We start from the raw sequence: 17,981 nt of genomic DNA on the forward strand, positions 1-17,981 counted from the left end.
AATTAAAATCAAAACCACACTAAGATACCATCTTATGCCAGTTAGAATGGCAAAAATCAACAAGGCAGGAAACAGCAATTGCTGGAGAGGATGTGGAGAAAGGGGATCCCTCTTACATTGTTGGTGGGAGTGCAGGTTGGTGCAGCCACTCTGGAAAACAGTGTGGAGGTCCCTTAAAAAGTTAAAAATTGAGCTACCCTGTGACCCAGCCATTGCACTACTGGGTATTTACCCCAAAGATACAGACGTAGTGAAGAGAAGGGCCATATACACCCCAATCTTCATAGCAGCATTATCCACAATAGCTAAATTGTGGAAGGAATCAAGATGCCCTTCAACAGATGACTGGATTAAGAAGCTGTGGTCCATATATAGAATGGAATATTACTCAGCTATCAGAAAGAATGAGTTCTCAACATTTGCTGCAACATGGACGGCACTGGAGGAGATAATGCTAAGTGAAATAAGTCAAGCAGAGAAAGACAATTATCATATGATTTCTCTCATCTAGGGGACATAAGAACTAGGAAGATCAGTAGGGGAAGAAAGGGATAAAGAAAAGGGGGTAATCAGAAGGGGGAGTGAAGCATGGGAGACTATGGACTCTGAGAAACAAACTGAGGGCTTCAGAGGGGAGGGGGGTGGGGGAATGGGATAGACTGGTGATGGGTAGTAAGGAGGGCACATATTGCATGGTGCACTGGGTGTTATATGCAACAATGAATCATTGAACCTTGCATCAGTAACCAGGGATGTACTGTATGGTGACTAACATAATGTAATAAAAAAAAAATTAAAAAAATAAAAATAAATCTTTTAAAAAAAAAGAAATAAAAGCAAGTTTTTAGGGGCACCTGTGTGGCTCAGTCCATTAAGTGTCTGCCTTTGGTTCAGGTCATGATCCCAGGGTTCTGAAATCTAGTCCAGCATCTATGCTTCCTGTTGAGGTGGGGAGCCTGCTTTTCTGTCTCCCTCTACTGTTCCCCCTGCTTGTGCTTTCTCTCATTCTTTCTCTTGCTCTCTTAAATAAAATCTTAAGAAAAAAAAAGAAAGAAAAGCAAGATTTTAAATGAAGGACTATAACAAGTGATGAAGAAGGGCAGTGCATCATAATAAAGGGGACTATCCAGGAGGAAGATCTCACAATTGTAAATAGTTATGCACACAACATTAGTAACAAGCATAAAAAACCTCACTGATAATAATAATAAAATAATAGTAGGGGACTTAAACACCTCACTTTCATCAATGGACAAGTCATCTAGGCAGAAAATCAACAAGGAAACAATGGCTTTGCATGACACACTGGATCAGATGGGCTTAACAGCTATATTCAGAACATTTCATCCTAAGCAACATGACACACGTTCTTTTCAAGTCACGTGGAATCCAACATAGATCACATATTAGGTCACAAATCAGGAATCAAAAAGTGTAAAAACATTAAGATTATATCATGCATATTTTCTGACCACAATGCTCTGAAACTTGAAGTCAACTACAAGAAAATATTTGGAAAAAAAAAAGAATCACATGGAGGATAAAGAACATGTTACAACACAATGAACGGCTCACCAGGATATTAAAGATGAAATTAAAAAAAATACATGGAAACAAGTGGAAATGAAAAGATGAGAGTCCAAAATCTTTGGAAATTCAGCAAAAGTGATCATAAAAAGAGAATATATAGCAGTACAGCCAACCTCAAGAAGCAAGAAAAATCTCAAAAACACAAACTAACCTTACATTTAATTGAGCTAGAATAGGAAAGAGCATTGAAGCCTAAGGCCAGAAGAAAAAAGGAAATAATAAAGATTAGAACAGAAATAAATGATATAGAAACAAACACACACACACACACACACACAAGAAAAAACAAAACAAAACCCAGTAGAACAGATCAATGAAACCAAGAGCTGGTTCTTTGTAACAGTTAATAGCATTGTTAATGCTTAGCCAGACTTATCTGGCTAAAAAAGAGAAAAGAGAAAGGATCCAAATAAAGAAAATCATGAATGAGAGAGGAGAGATCACAGCCAACATCTCAGAAATACAATTATCACAAAATATTATGAAAAATTATGTGCCAAAAAATTGGGCAATCTGGTAGACATGGTTAAATTCCTGGAAACAGATAAACTACCATAACTGAAACAAAGCAAAATATGAAATTTGAACACAGAGATAACAAGCAAAGCATTTGAGTCAATATTCAAAAATTTCCCCCCAAATAAAAGTCCAGGGCTAGATGGCTTCCCAGGGGAAATCTACCAATCTTTTCAAGAAGAAGTAATACCTATTTTTCTTAAACTGCTCCAAAAAGTAGAAATGGAAGTAAAACTTCCAAACATATTCTACAAGGTCAGCATTATTTTGATTCCAAAACCAAAGACCCCACTAAAATGGAGAACTAAGCCCAATATCCCTAATGAACATGGATGCAAAAATTCTGAACAAAATAATAGCAAATACAGTACATTAAAAACATCATTCAATATGATCCATTGGGATTTATACCTGGGCTGCAGTGGTGGTTCAATATTTGCAAATCGATCAACATGCTACACCACAGTAATAAAAGAGAAGATAAGAACCACATAATCCTTTCAAGACATTCAGAACAAGCATTTGATAAAATACAGCATTCATTCTTGGGAAACACCCTCCACAAAGTATGGTTAGATGGAACATACCTCAACATCATAAAAGCTGTATACAAAAGACCAACAGCTGATATAATCCTCAATGAGGAAAAACTGAAAGCTTTTCTTCAATGCTCAGGAATACTACAGGGAAGCCCACTCTTATCATTTTTAATTAACATAGTACGGGTCTTACCACAATAATCAGAAAACAAAACGATATAAAAGGCATCCACATATACAAGATAGAAGTCAAACTTTCAGTATTCACATATGACAAGATACTCTATGTAGAAAACCCAAAAACTCCACCAACAAATTGTTAGAACTGATACACAAATTTAGTAAATTCATAAGATACAAAATTAATGTACAGAATCTGTTACATTTGTATACACCAATAATGAAGTAGCAGAAAGAGGAATCAAGGAAACAATCGTATTTAGAATTGCACCAAAAACCATAAGACACAGGAATAAATCTATCCAAAGATGTAAAAGATCAATACTCTGAAGGTTTTGAACACTTATGAAAAAATTGAAGAGGACACAAAGAAATGGAAAAATCATTCCATACTCATGTTTTTCAAAAACAAATATTTTTAAAATGTCTGTACTATCCAAAGCAAACTATTCATTTAATGCAATTTCTATCAAAATACCACTAGCAGTTTTCACAGAGCTAGAATAGACAATCCTAAAATGTGTATGGAACCACAAAAGACATCTGATAGCCAAAGAAGTCTTGAAAAAGAAAAGCAAAACTGAAGTTATCACGATTCTGGACTTCAAGCTATATTTCAAAGCTGTAGTCATCAAGGCAGTATGGTACTGGAACAAAAACAGACACATGGATCTATGGAAAAGAACGGAAATCCCAGAAATGGACCCAAAACTATATGGTCAGCTAAACATCAATAAAGGAAGAAAGAATATCCAATGGTAAAAAGACAGAAATGGTGTTGGGAAAACTGGGCAACGACATTAAGGAGACTGGAACTGGATGACGTTTTTACACAATACACAAATATAAATTCAAATTGGATGAAAGACCTAAATGAGAGAGAGGAAACCTTCAAACTCCAGGAGGAGAAATCAGGCAGCAAACTCATTGACCTGGGCAAAAACAACCTTCTTTTTTTTTTTCTCTATTGATACACAAAAGTGTGTGTGTGTGTGTGTGTGTGTGTGTGTGTGTTTAAATTTATTCTGATATGTTAGTGACCATACAGTAGTACATCATTAGTTTTTGATGTAGTGTTCCACAATTCATTGTTTTTGTATAACACCCAGTGCTCCATGCAATGCGTGCCCTACTAAATACCCTTCACTGAGCTAGCCCATCCCCCCACTCCTCTCCCCTCCAAAACCCTCAAATTGTTTCCCAGAGTCTATGGTCTCTTGTGGTTCATTTTCCCCTCTGGTTACCCCCCCCCCCTTAATTTGTCCCTTCCTTCTTCTACCGATCTCTCTGCTATTCCTATGGTCCACAAATGAGAGAAACCATAGGATAATTGTCTTTCTCTGCTTGATTTATTTCATTTAACATAATCTCCTCCAGTCCCATCCATGTTGATGCAAATGTTGGGTAATCTTTCTGATGGCTGAGTAATATTCCATTGTATATATAGACCACATCTTCTTTATCTATTCGTCTGTTGATGGGCATCTCAGCTCCTTCCACAGTTTAGCTATTGTGGACAATGCTGCTATGAACATTGGGGTGCATATGGCCCTTCTCTTCACTACTTCTGTATCTTTTGGGTAAATACCTAGTAGTGCAATTGCTGGATCAAAGGGTAGCTCTATTTTTTAACTTTTTGAGGGACCTCCACAATGTTTTCCAAAGTGGCTGTACCAACTTGCATTCCCACCAACAGTGGAAGACGGATCCCCTTTCTCCACAACCTCTCCAACATTTGTTGTTTCCTGAATTGTCAATTTTTTGCCATTCTAACTGGTGTAAGGTGGTATCTCAAGGTGGTTTTGTTTCGAATTTCTCTGATGGCTAATGATGTTGAACATTTTTTTCATGTGGCTCTTAGCCATTTGTGTGTCTTCATTGGAAAAGCGTCTGTTCATATCTTCTGCCATTTTTTATTATTTGATTATTTGTTTTTTGGGTATTGAGCTTGAGGCGCTCTTCATAGATCTTGGACTTCTTATTGGACATGTCTCATAAGCAAGGGAAACAAGCAAAATTGAACTACTGGGACTTCCACAAGATAAAAAGCTTCTGCACAGTGAAAGAAACAATCAACAAAACTAAAGGCAACCTATAGAATGGGAGAAGATATTAGCAAATTGCTTATCTGATAAAGGGTTAGTATCCAAAGTCTATAAAGAACTTATCAAATTCAACACCCAATGAAACAAACAATCAAGTTTAAAAAAATGGGCAGAGGACATGAATAGACCTTTTCCCAATGAAGACATACAGATGGCTAACAGACATATGAAAATATTCTCAGCATCTCTCATCATCAGTGTATACAAATCAAAAGTACAATGAGGTATCACCGCACATGAGTCAGTGTGGCTGAAATTAACAGCATGGGACACAAGGTGTTGGAGAGGATGCTGAGAAAGGGGAATCTTCTCACAGTGTTGGTGGGAATGCAAACTGGTGCAGCCACTCTGAAAAACAGTATGGAGGTTCCTCAAAAAGTTAAAAAAAAGAGCTACCCTATGATCTAGCAGATGCACTACTAGGTATTTCCCCAAAGGATGCAAAAATACTGATTTGAAAGAATGCATACACCATGATGTTTACAGCAGCATTGCCAACAATAGTCAAATTAAGGTAAGAACTTAAATGTCCATTGACTGATGAATGGATAAAGAAGATGTGATGTATATGAATATACATATGTATATATACATATGCATGTGTATAATGGAATATATATATATACACACATATATACATATATATATATATATATATGAATAAAAAAACTCATAGAAATGGCTGAAATGTTGCCATTTACAAGGACTTGGATAGAGCTAGAGAATATTATGCTAAGCAAAACAAGTGAATCACAGAAAGACAAATACCATATGATTTCACTCATATGTGGAATTGAAGAAAATAAATACATGAACATAGGGCAAATAAAAAATAAAAGGCAAACCATAAAGCAGACTCTTAACTACAGAGAACAAATTGAAGGTCACTGGATGGGGACAGGCGGATGAGTTAAGTGGGTGATGGGTATTAAGGAGCTCCCTTGTGATGAGCACTGACTTGTATGTATGCAAGGACCACACATTTCTACACCTGAAACTATACATACATACATACATACATACATACATACATACATATATAAGTAATGTATGTAGTTGTATAATATTGTGAAAGTTCCAATGAAAAGTTAGGACACTATTTAATATTGGAGAAATGATTGTAATAAAGATGAGCACTGTTACAGGATTGGGAAATATCTGAGGACTAATGAATGCACTCCTATAAAATTGAAAATCTGATGAGGAATGCACCCTGCAATCTATTATTTCCTCCTTCTACAGCAGGTCAGTTGGTATCACAGAATTAAACCATATGAAGGTTTTTGTTAAAGAAGTTGTTGAACAAGTACATTAAGACTGTTTCTCTCCTTTTCTGTGCAGAAGCTTTTATCTTGATTAAGTCCCAATACTTCATTTTCACTTTTGTTTCCCTTGCCTCTAGAGATGTGTCTAGCAAGAAGTTGCTGTGACCAAGTCAAAGAGGTGGCTGCCTCTGTTCTTTTTTAGGGTTTTGATGGTTTCCTGTCTCACATGTAGGACTTTTATTCATTTGATTTTATTTTTTGTACGTTGCAAGAACGTGGTCCAGTTTCATTCTTTTGCATGTTGTTGTCCAGTTTTCCCAACACTTTTTATTAGACAATCTTTTTTCCATTGCATATTCTTTCCTGCTTTGTTGAAGATTAGGTGACCATACAGTTGTGGGTCCACGTCTGGGTTTTCTATCCTGTTCTATTGATCTTGTGTCTGTGTTTTGTGTTTGTTTGTTTGTGTTTCCAGCACCATACTGTTTTGAAATATAGCTTGAGATCTGGAAGTGTGATGCCTCCAGTTTTGATTTCTTTTTCAGGACTGCTTTGGCTATTTGGGGTCTTTTGTGGTTCCACACAAACTATAGGATTATTTGTCCTAGCTATGCGGTAGCATTTTGATAGGGATTGCTTTAAATGAGTAGATTGCTTTAGGTAGTACAGACATTTTAACAATGTTTGTTCTTCCCATCCATGACCATGGCATGGCTTTCTATTTTTTGTGTCTTCCTCAATTTCTCTCATAAATGTTCTATAGTTTTCAGACTACAGAAGTTTTGCCTCTTTGGTTAGGTTTACTCCTATACATCTTATTATATTTGGTGCAATGGCAAATGGGATAGATCCTAATTTCTTTTCATCCTGCTTTGTTACTGGATTATACAAATGCAACATAATTTCTGTAAATTGATTTTATACCCTGTGCTTTTGCTGAATTCATATATTAGTTGTAGCAATTTGTTGGTGAAGTCTTTTAGGTTTTCTTTTTTTTTTTAAGATTTTATTTGTTCATTTGAGAGAGAGTGAGAGACAGAGCATGAGGGGAGGGGAGGACCAGAGGGAAAGGGAGAAGCAGACTCCCTGCAGGAAGCCCAATGCAGGGCTCAATCCCAGGACCCCAAGATCATGACCTGAACTGAAGGCAGATAATTAACAGACTGAGCCACCCAGGCACCCCTCTTTTAGGTTTTCCACATACTGTATTGTGTCATCTAAAAATAGTGAATATTTGACTTCTTCCTTGCCTTTTATCCCTTTTTGTTGTCTGATTGCTAAGGCTAAGACTTCTAGTAGTACGTTAAATAGTAATGGCGAAAGTGTGGACATCCTTGTCTTGTTCTTGACTATAGGGGAAAGGCTCTCAGTTTTTCCCTATTGAGGATGATAGTAGCAGTAGGTCTTTCATATATGGCCTTTATGATGTTGAAATGTATTCCATTTATCCCTACTTTTTTTAGATTTTCTATCAAGAATGGCTACTATATTTTCCCTCTAAATCTACTTCATGGAAGGTTTTTAACAGCAGTGGATGCTGTACTTTGTCAAATGCTTTTTCTGCATCTTTTGAAAGGATCATATGGTTCTTATCTTTCCTTTTATTGTTGTGTATCATGATTTGTAATATTGAAGGAGCCCTCCAGCCCAGGAATAAATCCCACTTGATCGTGCTGAATAATTAATTTAATATACTGTTGAATTTGATTCCCTAGTATCTTTTTGAGAATTTTTGCATCCATTTTCACCAGGGATATTGGCCTGTATTTCCCTTTTCTAGTGGTTCTTTGGTTTTGCAAGCAAGGTAATGCAGGCCTCATAGAATGTGTTTGGAAGATTTACTTCCATTTCTGTTTTTTTTTTTTTTTTTTTTTTTTTGGAATAGCACACTATAGTAAACCACCACCACCACCACACACACAAAAAAAAATCTATGGAGAGAGCCCAAATGTCCATCAATTGGTGAATGGATAAAGAAGAGATTATATGTATATATAGTGGACTATTAACCATCAAAAAGAATGAAGTCTTGCCATTTTCAAGGACATGGATGGGGCTAGAGTGTATATTGCTAAGCAAAAATAAGTCAGACAAAGAAAGACAATTGCCCTATGATTTCACTTATGTGCGGAATTTAAGAAATAAAACAGATGAACATTTGGGACAGGGGGATAGGAGAGAGGGAAATAAAGCATAAAGTACTCTTAAGGATAGAGAACAAATGGAAGTTGATGGAAGAAGGTGGGTTGGAAATGGGCTAAATGGATGATGGGTATTAAAGAGGGTACCTGTGATGAGCACTTCATGTTTTTTGTTTTGTTTGCTTTGTTTAATTTTTTAATTTAAATTCAATTAGACACCACATAGAACATCATTAGTTTTTTTGTATAATTTTCAATGATTCATCAGTTGCATCTAACACCCAGTGCAAATCACATCACGTGCCCTCCTTAATACCCATCACCCAATTACACCATCCCTCCACCTGCCTCCCTTTCCGCAACCCTCAGTTTGTTTCCTGGAGTCAAGAGTCTCTCATGGTTTTTCTCCCTCTCTGATTTCTTCCTCTATGGTCCTTTGCACTATTCCTAATATTCCACATACAAGTGAAACCGTATTATAATTGTCTTTCTCATTTGATTTATTTCTCTTAGCATAATACCCTCCAGGTCCATCCATGTTGATGTTAATGGTAGGTATTCCATTGTATATGTGAACCACATCTTCTTTATCCATTCGTCTGTTGAAGGACATCTCAGCTTCTTCCACAGTTTGGCTTTTGTGGATATTGGTGCTATGAACATTGGGGTGCATGTGCCCCTTCTTTCCACTACATCTGTACCTTTGGGGTAAACACCCAGTAGTGCAATTTGAGCACTACATGTTGTAAGTGATGAATCACTGAATTCTACTCCTGAAACAAATATTGCACTGTATGTTAACTAAATTTTAAATAAAAATTAAAAAATAAGTTTCTTTCACACAGTGTTTATTTTCTCAAACTCCCACCAAACTTATGTTTTATTAATCACACTTCCTAACATATACATAAGTTTATTTTTTCCCTTTATTTTACTTTGGAAGTTTATTTTTTTGCAATCATAAGCCATCATTGATTTTAATAGTTATTCACCAAATATTATGTATCATGTTATATAAACAACTCCTCCCAGCTTTTTTTTTTTCTTATATATCCCTTGTTAAGTTGCTTGTACAGGACAAAACACAGTCATTCATATGCAGTATCCTTAAAAGTATATCTTATGATTATACATCCATGGATTTTTTTTTTTTTTTACTCAGGAAATCTGGTTGACTTTATTGATCCATCAATAAACATTTATTATAAACCTATTTTATGCAAACCCTATGCTAGATGCAGCATAAACCATGGTGCTAGCTTTCAGGGCATTTATGAAATAATAGTAACTAACAAACTTTCAACTCACTATGTTAAGGCATTATGCCAGGTGAGGTTGTGGGTTGTATTTTTTTTCATGTTCCTGCATTCACTTATTATTATTATTATTATTATTATTATTATTATTATTATTATTATTATGTTAGTCACCATACAGTACATCGTTAGGTTTTGATGTAGTGTTCCATGATTTATTGTTTGCATATAACACCCAGTGCTCCATGCAATACGTATCCTCCTTAATACCCATCACTGCGCTAGCGCGTCCCCCCACTCCTCTCCCCTCCAAAACCCTCAGTTGTTTCCTGGAGTCCAGAGACTCTCTGGTTATTCCCCCCTCTCTTTCCCCCACCTTCATTTTTCCCTTCCTTCTCCTAATGTCCTCCCTGCTTTTCCTTATGTTCCACAAATAAGTGAAACTATATGATAATTGTCTTTCTCTGCTTGAATTATTTCACTTAGAATAATCTCCTCCAGTTCCATCCATGCTGATGCAAATGGGTAATCATCCTTTCTGATGGCTGAGTAATATTCCATTGTTTATATGGACCACATCCATGGATTTCTATGAAATAATACTTCAAATTCATTAGTATAACCCAATAAAAACAATCAGTGATTGAGTTTATGTCTCCCCTAAGCTGGAGGACACACAGCTGTAGCTTTGTAGTATTGCAGGATTATAGATTAACACATGTAATGATCCATCCAAATGTGTATGCATAAATATATGAATACAAATATGGCTTTTCTCCATATAGATCAGGAAAAGTGTTGTTCACATTATTTGAAATTATTGAATTTTAGCTTTACAATGTCTCTCGGGAAAATAAAGTTTCATTCACTTATTGGAGTCTCCATGGAATAGAGTTACTAATCAGTTTTCAAAGCAAAATATTCACAATGAGAACAAACAAGTCTAATTTTTCTCACCCTGTCAGGTTCCCCCTGTGGGAGTCTGGGATGATTTTAAAACCTTATTATTCTCAGATATATCTTCTTCCATGTGAGTACTTTGGGATTGTCCTTTGGTAACTTGACAACAGCCTGACCTCACAAAAAATCTCCTCTCAGCAGTTCTGATTAAAACCCAGTCCTCAACTCTGGAACCTGATTCAAAAGGAAAAAATAAAGTAAAATAAAATAAAATGTGGGACATCCTTTAGCTTTTTCTTGCCCTATGAAATTGCCACTGTTAGGGGAGACATCCCAGCAAGCAAGGTAAGTAACGATAAAAAGGTGAATATCCTAGAAAAGGAAGCTGGGAATCTATATTTAGTATTTCCTAAGTTGTAGTAAGGACTTAGTTTTGAAGAGAAGATGCCTTTGACACATAGGAAGTATCTATGGATTTTTTGAGGGATGGATGCTAGGGAAAATTATGTGGTTGTGCAAGCCTGATGGATATATTCGAACATTTAGACAATTCATAAATTATAATAGTGATCAAATAATAAATGGAATCATACTAGGTTTTTCATCATGACTTCCATCCACTACTTGGTTTCACTCTACTCCATTTATTTCCTTAAGCCCACTCAAATGCCTCATGATTAAAGAATTTCTTTTCCATACCTTCCCTGATTCAAGCAATAAGTCATGATTCTCTCTACTCTTTTTCTCTCTCTCCTAGCCCCCAAAACTATAACATTCTTAAAGACATTCACATATTCAGTACTGTGACAGTGACACAATGAGAAATATGTAAGTTTCTTAAAGCAGTTATTAATAGCAAGATATACTCCACTGGAATTTCATTTTGTGTGAGTTGAAATTTTCCTTTTTTTTCAAATTTCAGTATAAATTAAAAAATATATAAATGCTCTCATATAAATTTAAATATTTGGCCAAATTGCTGCATTGTAATAGCATATTATCATAGCTATATATTTTATAGCAGTATGTTATTCTGTAAGATTGCATTTAATTCATGTTGATCAATTTCAAAACTAAAAGTCATACTGGTAATTGATTGAAATTAAATTACATATACTAACAAATTTTGGATAAATTTAAGTTTTGCAATATTGATTCCAAAACAAGGAATAGAATCCTTATTTGAATTTATTCAGCTGACACAAACTCACTCTGAGCATTGGGCATATTTCCATAATTCAATTAAAAATGTTTAACACCTGGGGCGCCTGAGTGCACAGCGGTTAAGCGTTTGCCTTCGGGTGATCCCGGCGTTCTGGGATCGAGCCCCACATCAGGCTCCTCCGCTGTGAGCCTGCTTCTTCCTCTCCCACTCCCCCTGCTTGTGTTCCCTCTCTTGCTGGCTGTCTCTATCTCTGTCGAATAAATAAATAAAATCTTTAAAAAAATGTTTAACACCTAATAATGTTAAAATTATGCTAATAAGCTGCTAATTTTCATTCTAGTGATATTAATGCATAGAGAGTACGTTATTTTTTATTATTGCTTCTTTATCTTCTAGTACTTCCTATATTCCTGACATACTTCGCTTTTTTTTTTCTGACATACTTTGAAAATCATGATACAATTTCACTTTTCTATTAAATTCATAGATTATTGTCTCTTCAATTAAAATTTACTATTAATTCTAAAATATCAACTTACCTTCTTTGCGTTTTGTGCTGGGAAATTTTTTTTCCTCTCTCCCAAACTCTAATTTGTCTGCTACTTGTTTTAGTATATCTTCCCTTCTTATTATTATTTTAAAAGTCTCCCGACATAGTTGCATCAATATTTTTTAAGTTTTTTTTATTAAGTTCCATTTTTGTGTTTCTTAGAAAATGAACACAATTAAATTTTAGTTTTTTTTAACATTTAAAGTTCAGTTAGTTAACATCCAGTATTACATTAGTTTCAGGTGTACAATATAGTGATTCAATGCTTCCATACAATACATGGTGCTTATCACAGCAAGTGCACTCCTTAATCCCCATCACCTACTTAACCCCTCCCCCAATACCTCCCCTGTGGTATCTGTTTGTTCTCTATAATTAAAAGTGGGCTTCTTGGTCTGCCTCTCTCTCTTTTTTCTCTTTCCTTGTTTATTCTTACTGACATATGTAAGTATACCACATTTTTAAAGAAAGGATAATAGCCATATGATCCTTTCAATAGATGTAGAAAAAAGCATTTGACAACAATGAATAATTAGATCAAAAATTGTTCCACAGAAAGAAACCTTATAAAAGGTTAATATTCTACTTGTTTTGTTTCCCTTGGGTATTTACACATTTTTCATTCATATAAACTCTTCTTCACAAAGTATTTACTAACTAAAATAAAATTTAAAGATTATATTAGTAAAGGTTTTGATTCTGTAGAGTTGACCACATTAGATATCTGAGTAAACTGGAAAGGATCTCAAATGAGTACTGTAAGTGATGTTTTCTGAAAGCAAAAATCAGTTACAAAATTGAAATTTTAATGTTTCCAATTCCATACATTTAATAATTAAAAAGACCTATTAGTTACATTGATCAAAATATTTTTTTAAAAATATTAATGATAAATATATAGAAAGAATATAAATAAAGTGTAATCACTGCCTTTTTATCATTTCAATAATGAAATAGAGATGTAGGGGTTTAAAAACCTGTGTTAGAGAAGATGACCTTTATTCATGCTAATTATTAAAAATACCAATTTTCATGTGGATGTTAATGACACTTACATGGACATTATAAGAAAAGCGAAAGCCAACCACATTTATCAAAAATGTTGCTTATTTTTGCTAGAAATAAAATGGTGCCCATCTTGATATAGCTTAGAATACTGGTCTTAGATATTAATACATGTTGCTTCTTTTGCTTCCTTGACAAAATTAAGATTTTCCACCCAGCATGCAGAGGGAGAACTGGACCATGGTGACAGAGATCACTCTTACAGGGATACCAACCACCAGAGCCCTTGGAGGCCTCCTGTGCTTGTTTTTTTTATTGGCCTATTTGGTGACAGTCCTTGGAAACACCCTCATCATTACCCTGATTCTCCTGGATTACAGGCTTCACTCACCCATGTATTTCTTCCTCAGCAATCTCTCTTTCAGTGAAGTATTAACTACCACCTGTGCTGTTCCCAAGATGCTGGCAGGCTTCCTGTCAGAGAGAAAGACCATTTCATTTGGTGGATGCTTCACCCAGTCCTATTTCTACTTCCTCTCCGGATGCACGGAGTTCATCATTTTTGCAGTCATGTCCTATGATCGCTATGTGGCCATTTGCAGCCCCCTTCAGTACCCTGTGATTATGACCAGCTCACTCTGTGTGCGTCTTGTTATCCTCTCATGGGTGGGTGGCTTTCTCCTCATTCTCCCATCCACTGTTCTTAAGGCTGGGCTTCCATACTGTGGCCCCAATGTGATCGATCACTTCTTCTGTGACAGTGCCCCTCTCCTCCACTTGGCCTGTACTGACATCCGTGTCATTGAACTCTTGGACTTCCTCAGCTCTCTTGTCCTGCTCCTCAGCTCCCTCTCCCTCACTGTGGTCTCCTATGTTTACATCATCTCCACCATTCTGAAGATACCCTCAGGACAAGGTCAACGCAAAGCCTTTGCCACTTGTGCCTCTCACTTCACTGTGGTCTCCATGGGCTACGGGATCTCCATTTTTGTCTATGTCCGGCCCTCCCAGAAGAGCAGCTTGCATCTTAACAAGATCCTCTTTATCCTGTCTAGTGTCATCACACCACTCCTGAACCCCTTCATCTTCAGTCTAAGGAATGAAACCATGAAAGATGCACTGAAGGACAACTTGGCCAAGGGCCAGAACTTCCTCAAGCAGATGAGGCCCAAGTAATAGTATCTTTGAATCATCCCAAACTTGAGTGTTTTTAGTTTTGCCAAGAATGAGTTCTGAAATTTATTCTATAAGTGGAAAAAATATATATTTATGTGTGTTTATTATGTATAATCATAATAACATAGTTAAACTGGGTTTATATACATCTTGTATTTCAAGATGATTGAATAAATAAGAAAAAAAAAGTATTTCGGTATTGGGAGTAGTGACACTTAATGTACTATATATAGTAGTCCATATGGTGGTGGCAGTACTTTTGCTTAAAAGTGTGGTGTAATTAAGGTAATAGTAGTGTTGTAATGAAGGCCTATATGTGTGTAATTACTTGATTAATTTCATATTCTCCAATTTCAGAAAAAATAAACTTTTCAGGTCTGTGGTCATGTAGGCAAGACACACTGGCACTCACAAGGTTATAAACAATTAAGGAGTTAATTCTGAATTTTTTAAAAATATTTGATTTATGTATTTGAGAGAGAGAGAGAGAGATCTACTATTTGAGTGAGGGGAGGGGCAGAGGCAGAGAGAGAAGTTCAAACAACCTCCATGTGAGCATGGGGCCTGACCCAAGCCTCAATCTCAGGACTTTATCTTAGGACCCTGAGATCATGATCTGGGCTGAAACTCAGAGTCAGATGCTCAACTGTCTGAGCCACCCAGGTACCCTAAATTCTGAGGTTTTTAAATGTCAACTGTCACCTAGTATTAACCAACTTTCCACACATTTTTATTTCTTTCTCTTTATGTTTATTATCCTCTTTTCTATACATTTACCTTTAATTGTTTGCATGTTTATGTCAGTTCAAACATTTTCTTCTGTATGAATAACTTATTTTCTTCCAGGCAGAAGGAAATCCCTCTCCAATGAAACTGACATGTATTTATCCTTAAAAATTCACTATGTCAGGGTGCCTGGGTGGCTCAGTTGGTGACTGTCTTCAGCTCAGGTCATGATCCTGGAGTCCCAGGATCAAGTTCTGCATCAGGCTCCCTGCTCAGCAGGGTGTGTGCTTCTCCCCTGACCCTTCCCCCCTCATGTTCCCTCTCTCTTAAATAAATAAATAAATAAATAAATAAATAAATAAATAAAATCTTTAAAAAAAGAAATTCACTATCTCAGAGATGTAAAAGATAAATTAAATAGACCTCATCAATCTCTTGTCCCTTTTAAATTTGATTGCACTTTAGTAATTTGTTTATCTTTATCTTTCCCCCAAAATAATATTTATGTCAGGCAAAACATTTTCTTCTTACAAAATACTTAACATCAGAACGTGATAAGTATCCAAAAGAAAAATAACTGGTGCCTGGAATTTTTTTGCCATTTTTCAGCTCTTTCTTTTTCCTTTTCATAAAAAACAAACAAACAAACAAGCAAACAAACTTCTTCAGATTCCTGGTAGCCTAACTATTTCACTTGTAGGCAATAGGGTTAGATTCAGTTTCTGAATTTTATATTAGCATTGATCAATGAAGAGAGGTTGACTTCCTTCAAATTCGAAATATCCCAGGGATACAATTTGACTGCATGGCTTTAGCCATGTGACCTTTGCAGGATCCATCACATGTGGTCAGTATTTTCATCTCACAAGTATCTTTTTCAGAGGAATTGAGTTCCAGAAGGTAAAGAGTTTTACTCACGCCACATAAAATAGAAGAACACTAAAAAATACCTCTCAGTTGACTTTTTCTATCTTTCCTTACATACAGTTAAATTTTATGCTGATTTGTATAATGATACTATTACATAAACAACCATTTATTTTGTCTAATGCTTGCACAATAGATAGGATGAATATTTAATGTATTGCCAAATTTGCACTTCTTTTGAGAATACCAAGGCAATCTCTGGTTAGGTTGTCTCTGGGTCTGTGGCAGCGGCAGCCGCTGCAGTCCCAGTAGAGTGAGTCTGGGGTCCTAACCCAGGTTCAACCCTGGAACCCTGATACCTCCTCACACCTGCATTGTTTGCAAATGTTAGCTCTCTGCATTTTTCTGTGAAAGGGAGTCTGCAAGGGGTCACTTATAGAGGGAGTACAAGGGTAGAGGAGTCTGCCAGGGGTGTGAGATTTACTGGTGTATTTGGAAGAAAAAGAGTTAGGATTTTGGAACACGGATCTATCTTAGAAAAATAGTAGGCTCCAAGATTTTCTCCAGGAAAACAAGAAGGGGTAATGAAAGAATGTCACCTTTCTTTGGCTGCTGTCTTGTGGGCCTTAAATCTCATTATTGTTTAATAACTACTGTTATCCCCATTATATAGAGAGGGAACTGAGGCTCAAGTGATTCCCTGAGATTACAGAAACATTTAAAAAATGGAGTTCCAAGTTGAACACAGCTCCTCATTCCAAATCCTGTTCTCTTTGCTCCTTTATAAAGTCTTTGGACATGACTATTTTGTGCTATTTATAGTTTCTGCACTTAATCACTTTCTTCTTAAGTATTGGTGAATTTAAAAAATAAATAAATAAAGACTCAAGCCTGTTTTAACTGTGCTAAAAAAAAAAGTTTGTCACTGAGTTACATTGTTACTTAGTTTACATGAAGGCATTTGGAAAACAATAAATTATAGCTACTATTTTTTAATGAAGTGTCATATGTGATTATTCTAGTAAAGGACAGTTGCAAAGCAGGACTTTCCCATAAGTTTCTGGTCTTGTTGTCAACTCTCAGTGAGGTAATACAAAACCATTTCACTCCAAATGAGGACCACTGGATGCTGACCTTGCTTAGTGCAGAAACATTGATATATCCTTCCCATCCACAACCTTAATTCAGATGTCTGATGTAAAGATTGACAAAACTCATAATATATAGAGAAGGAAATACTTCATCCTATTTAGTTAATGGAAAATGAAACACCATAGTGTGTTAACTCTTCCACAGTGTGCACCATTACCTGTGGTACAAGAAAAATAGGGTCAAACATCAAAGAGAAATTCTCATAGCCATTTGATGACCAGTTTCCTGAAGGAAAAGTATTTATTTAGTCAATCAATCTTCATGTTCCCAATTTTAACTTCCTTGGAAATTTCCTCTCTTGTTCTGCCTTTAGTCAATATTTTTTTTTAGAATATCGCAAATATATTGGTCTGTTATAGCCTAACAGCTGGACCTGGACAATCTAGCACTTAAAAATTTGGCCCCTTACCCAGGAATAATGTTCCCTGCTCCTATATTTCATCAAAACCAAATTTAGCCAGAATCCTAGTTCATGTTCTGGTTGGATACATGTGATGGGGATTGATAATTTAGTTTGCTAACGTACAACATGAGATAGATTGTTGAATTACTATTCTCTTTGTATCTGGATCCTGAAATTTTGTTTCCTATCACCAGACCAAGGGTTGTACATAATACCTAAGTTTCAGTTTCTGGTACTAGGGCTTGACCTCTGGTAAAAGGTGGCATAGAGAGGTAGGGATGTTCTCTGTTGGTATGAGGTTTCTTTATTCTCAGGTCAGAAGCTTGATACATGTTTTCTAATGGGGATTTCTTGATTTAGTCATTTAGGTTATGCACAGTAATAGGTAAGGGTAAGAGGCAAATACAATTCTCCTAGATTTGTTTATAACTTTCAGGATCTCACA

General features: G+C 35.9%; 1 protein-coding gene across 1 annotated transcript; it reads left to right on the forward strand.

Moving 5' to 3' along the window:
• The first annotated feature begins 13,452 nt into the window (after positions 1-13,452).
• On the forward strand, positions 13,453-14,388 carry LOC125282942 (olfactory receptor 6M1-like). Its single transcript, XM_048220772.1, has one exon. It carries the CDS (start codon positions 13,453-13,455, stop codon positions 14,386-14,388), a length of 936 nt encoding a protein of 311 aa, XP_048076729.1.
• The last annotated feature ends 3,593 nt before the right edge of the window (positions 14,389-17,981 follow it).

Source organism: Ursus arctos, unplaced genomic scaffold (assembly GCF_023065955.2).
Source record: "Ursus arctos isolate Adak ecotype North America unplaced genomic scaffold, UrsArc2.0 scaffold_5, whole genome shotgun sequence".
Classification (NCBI taxonomy): domain Eukaryota; kingdom Metazoa; phylum Chordata; class Mammalia; order Carnivora; family Ursidae; genus Ursus; species Ursus arctos.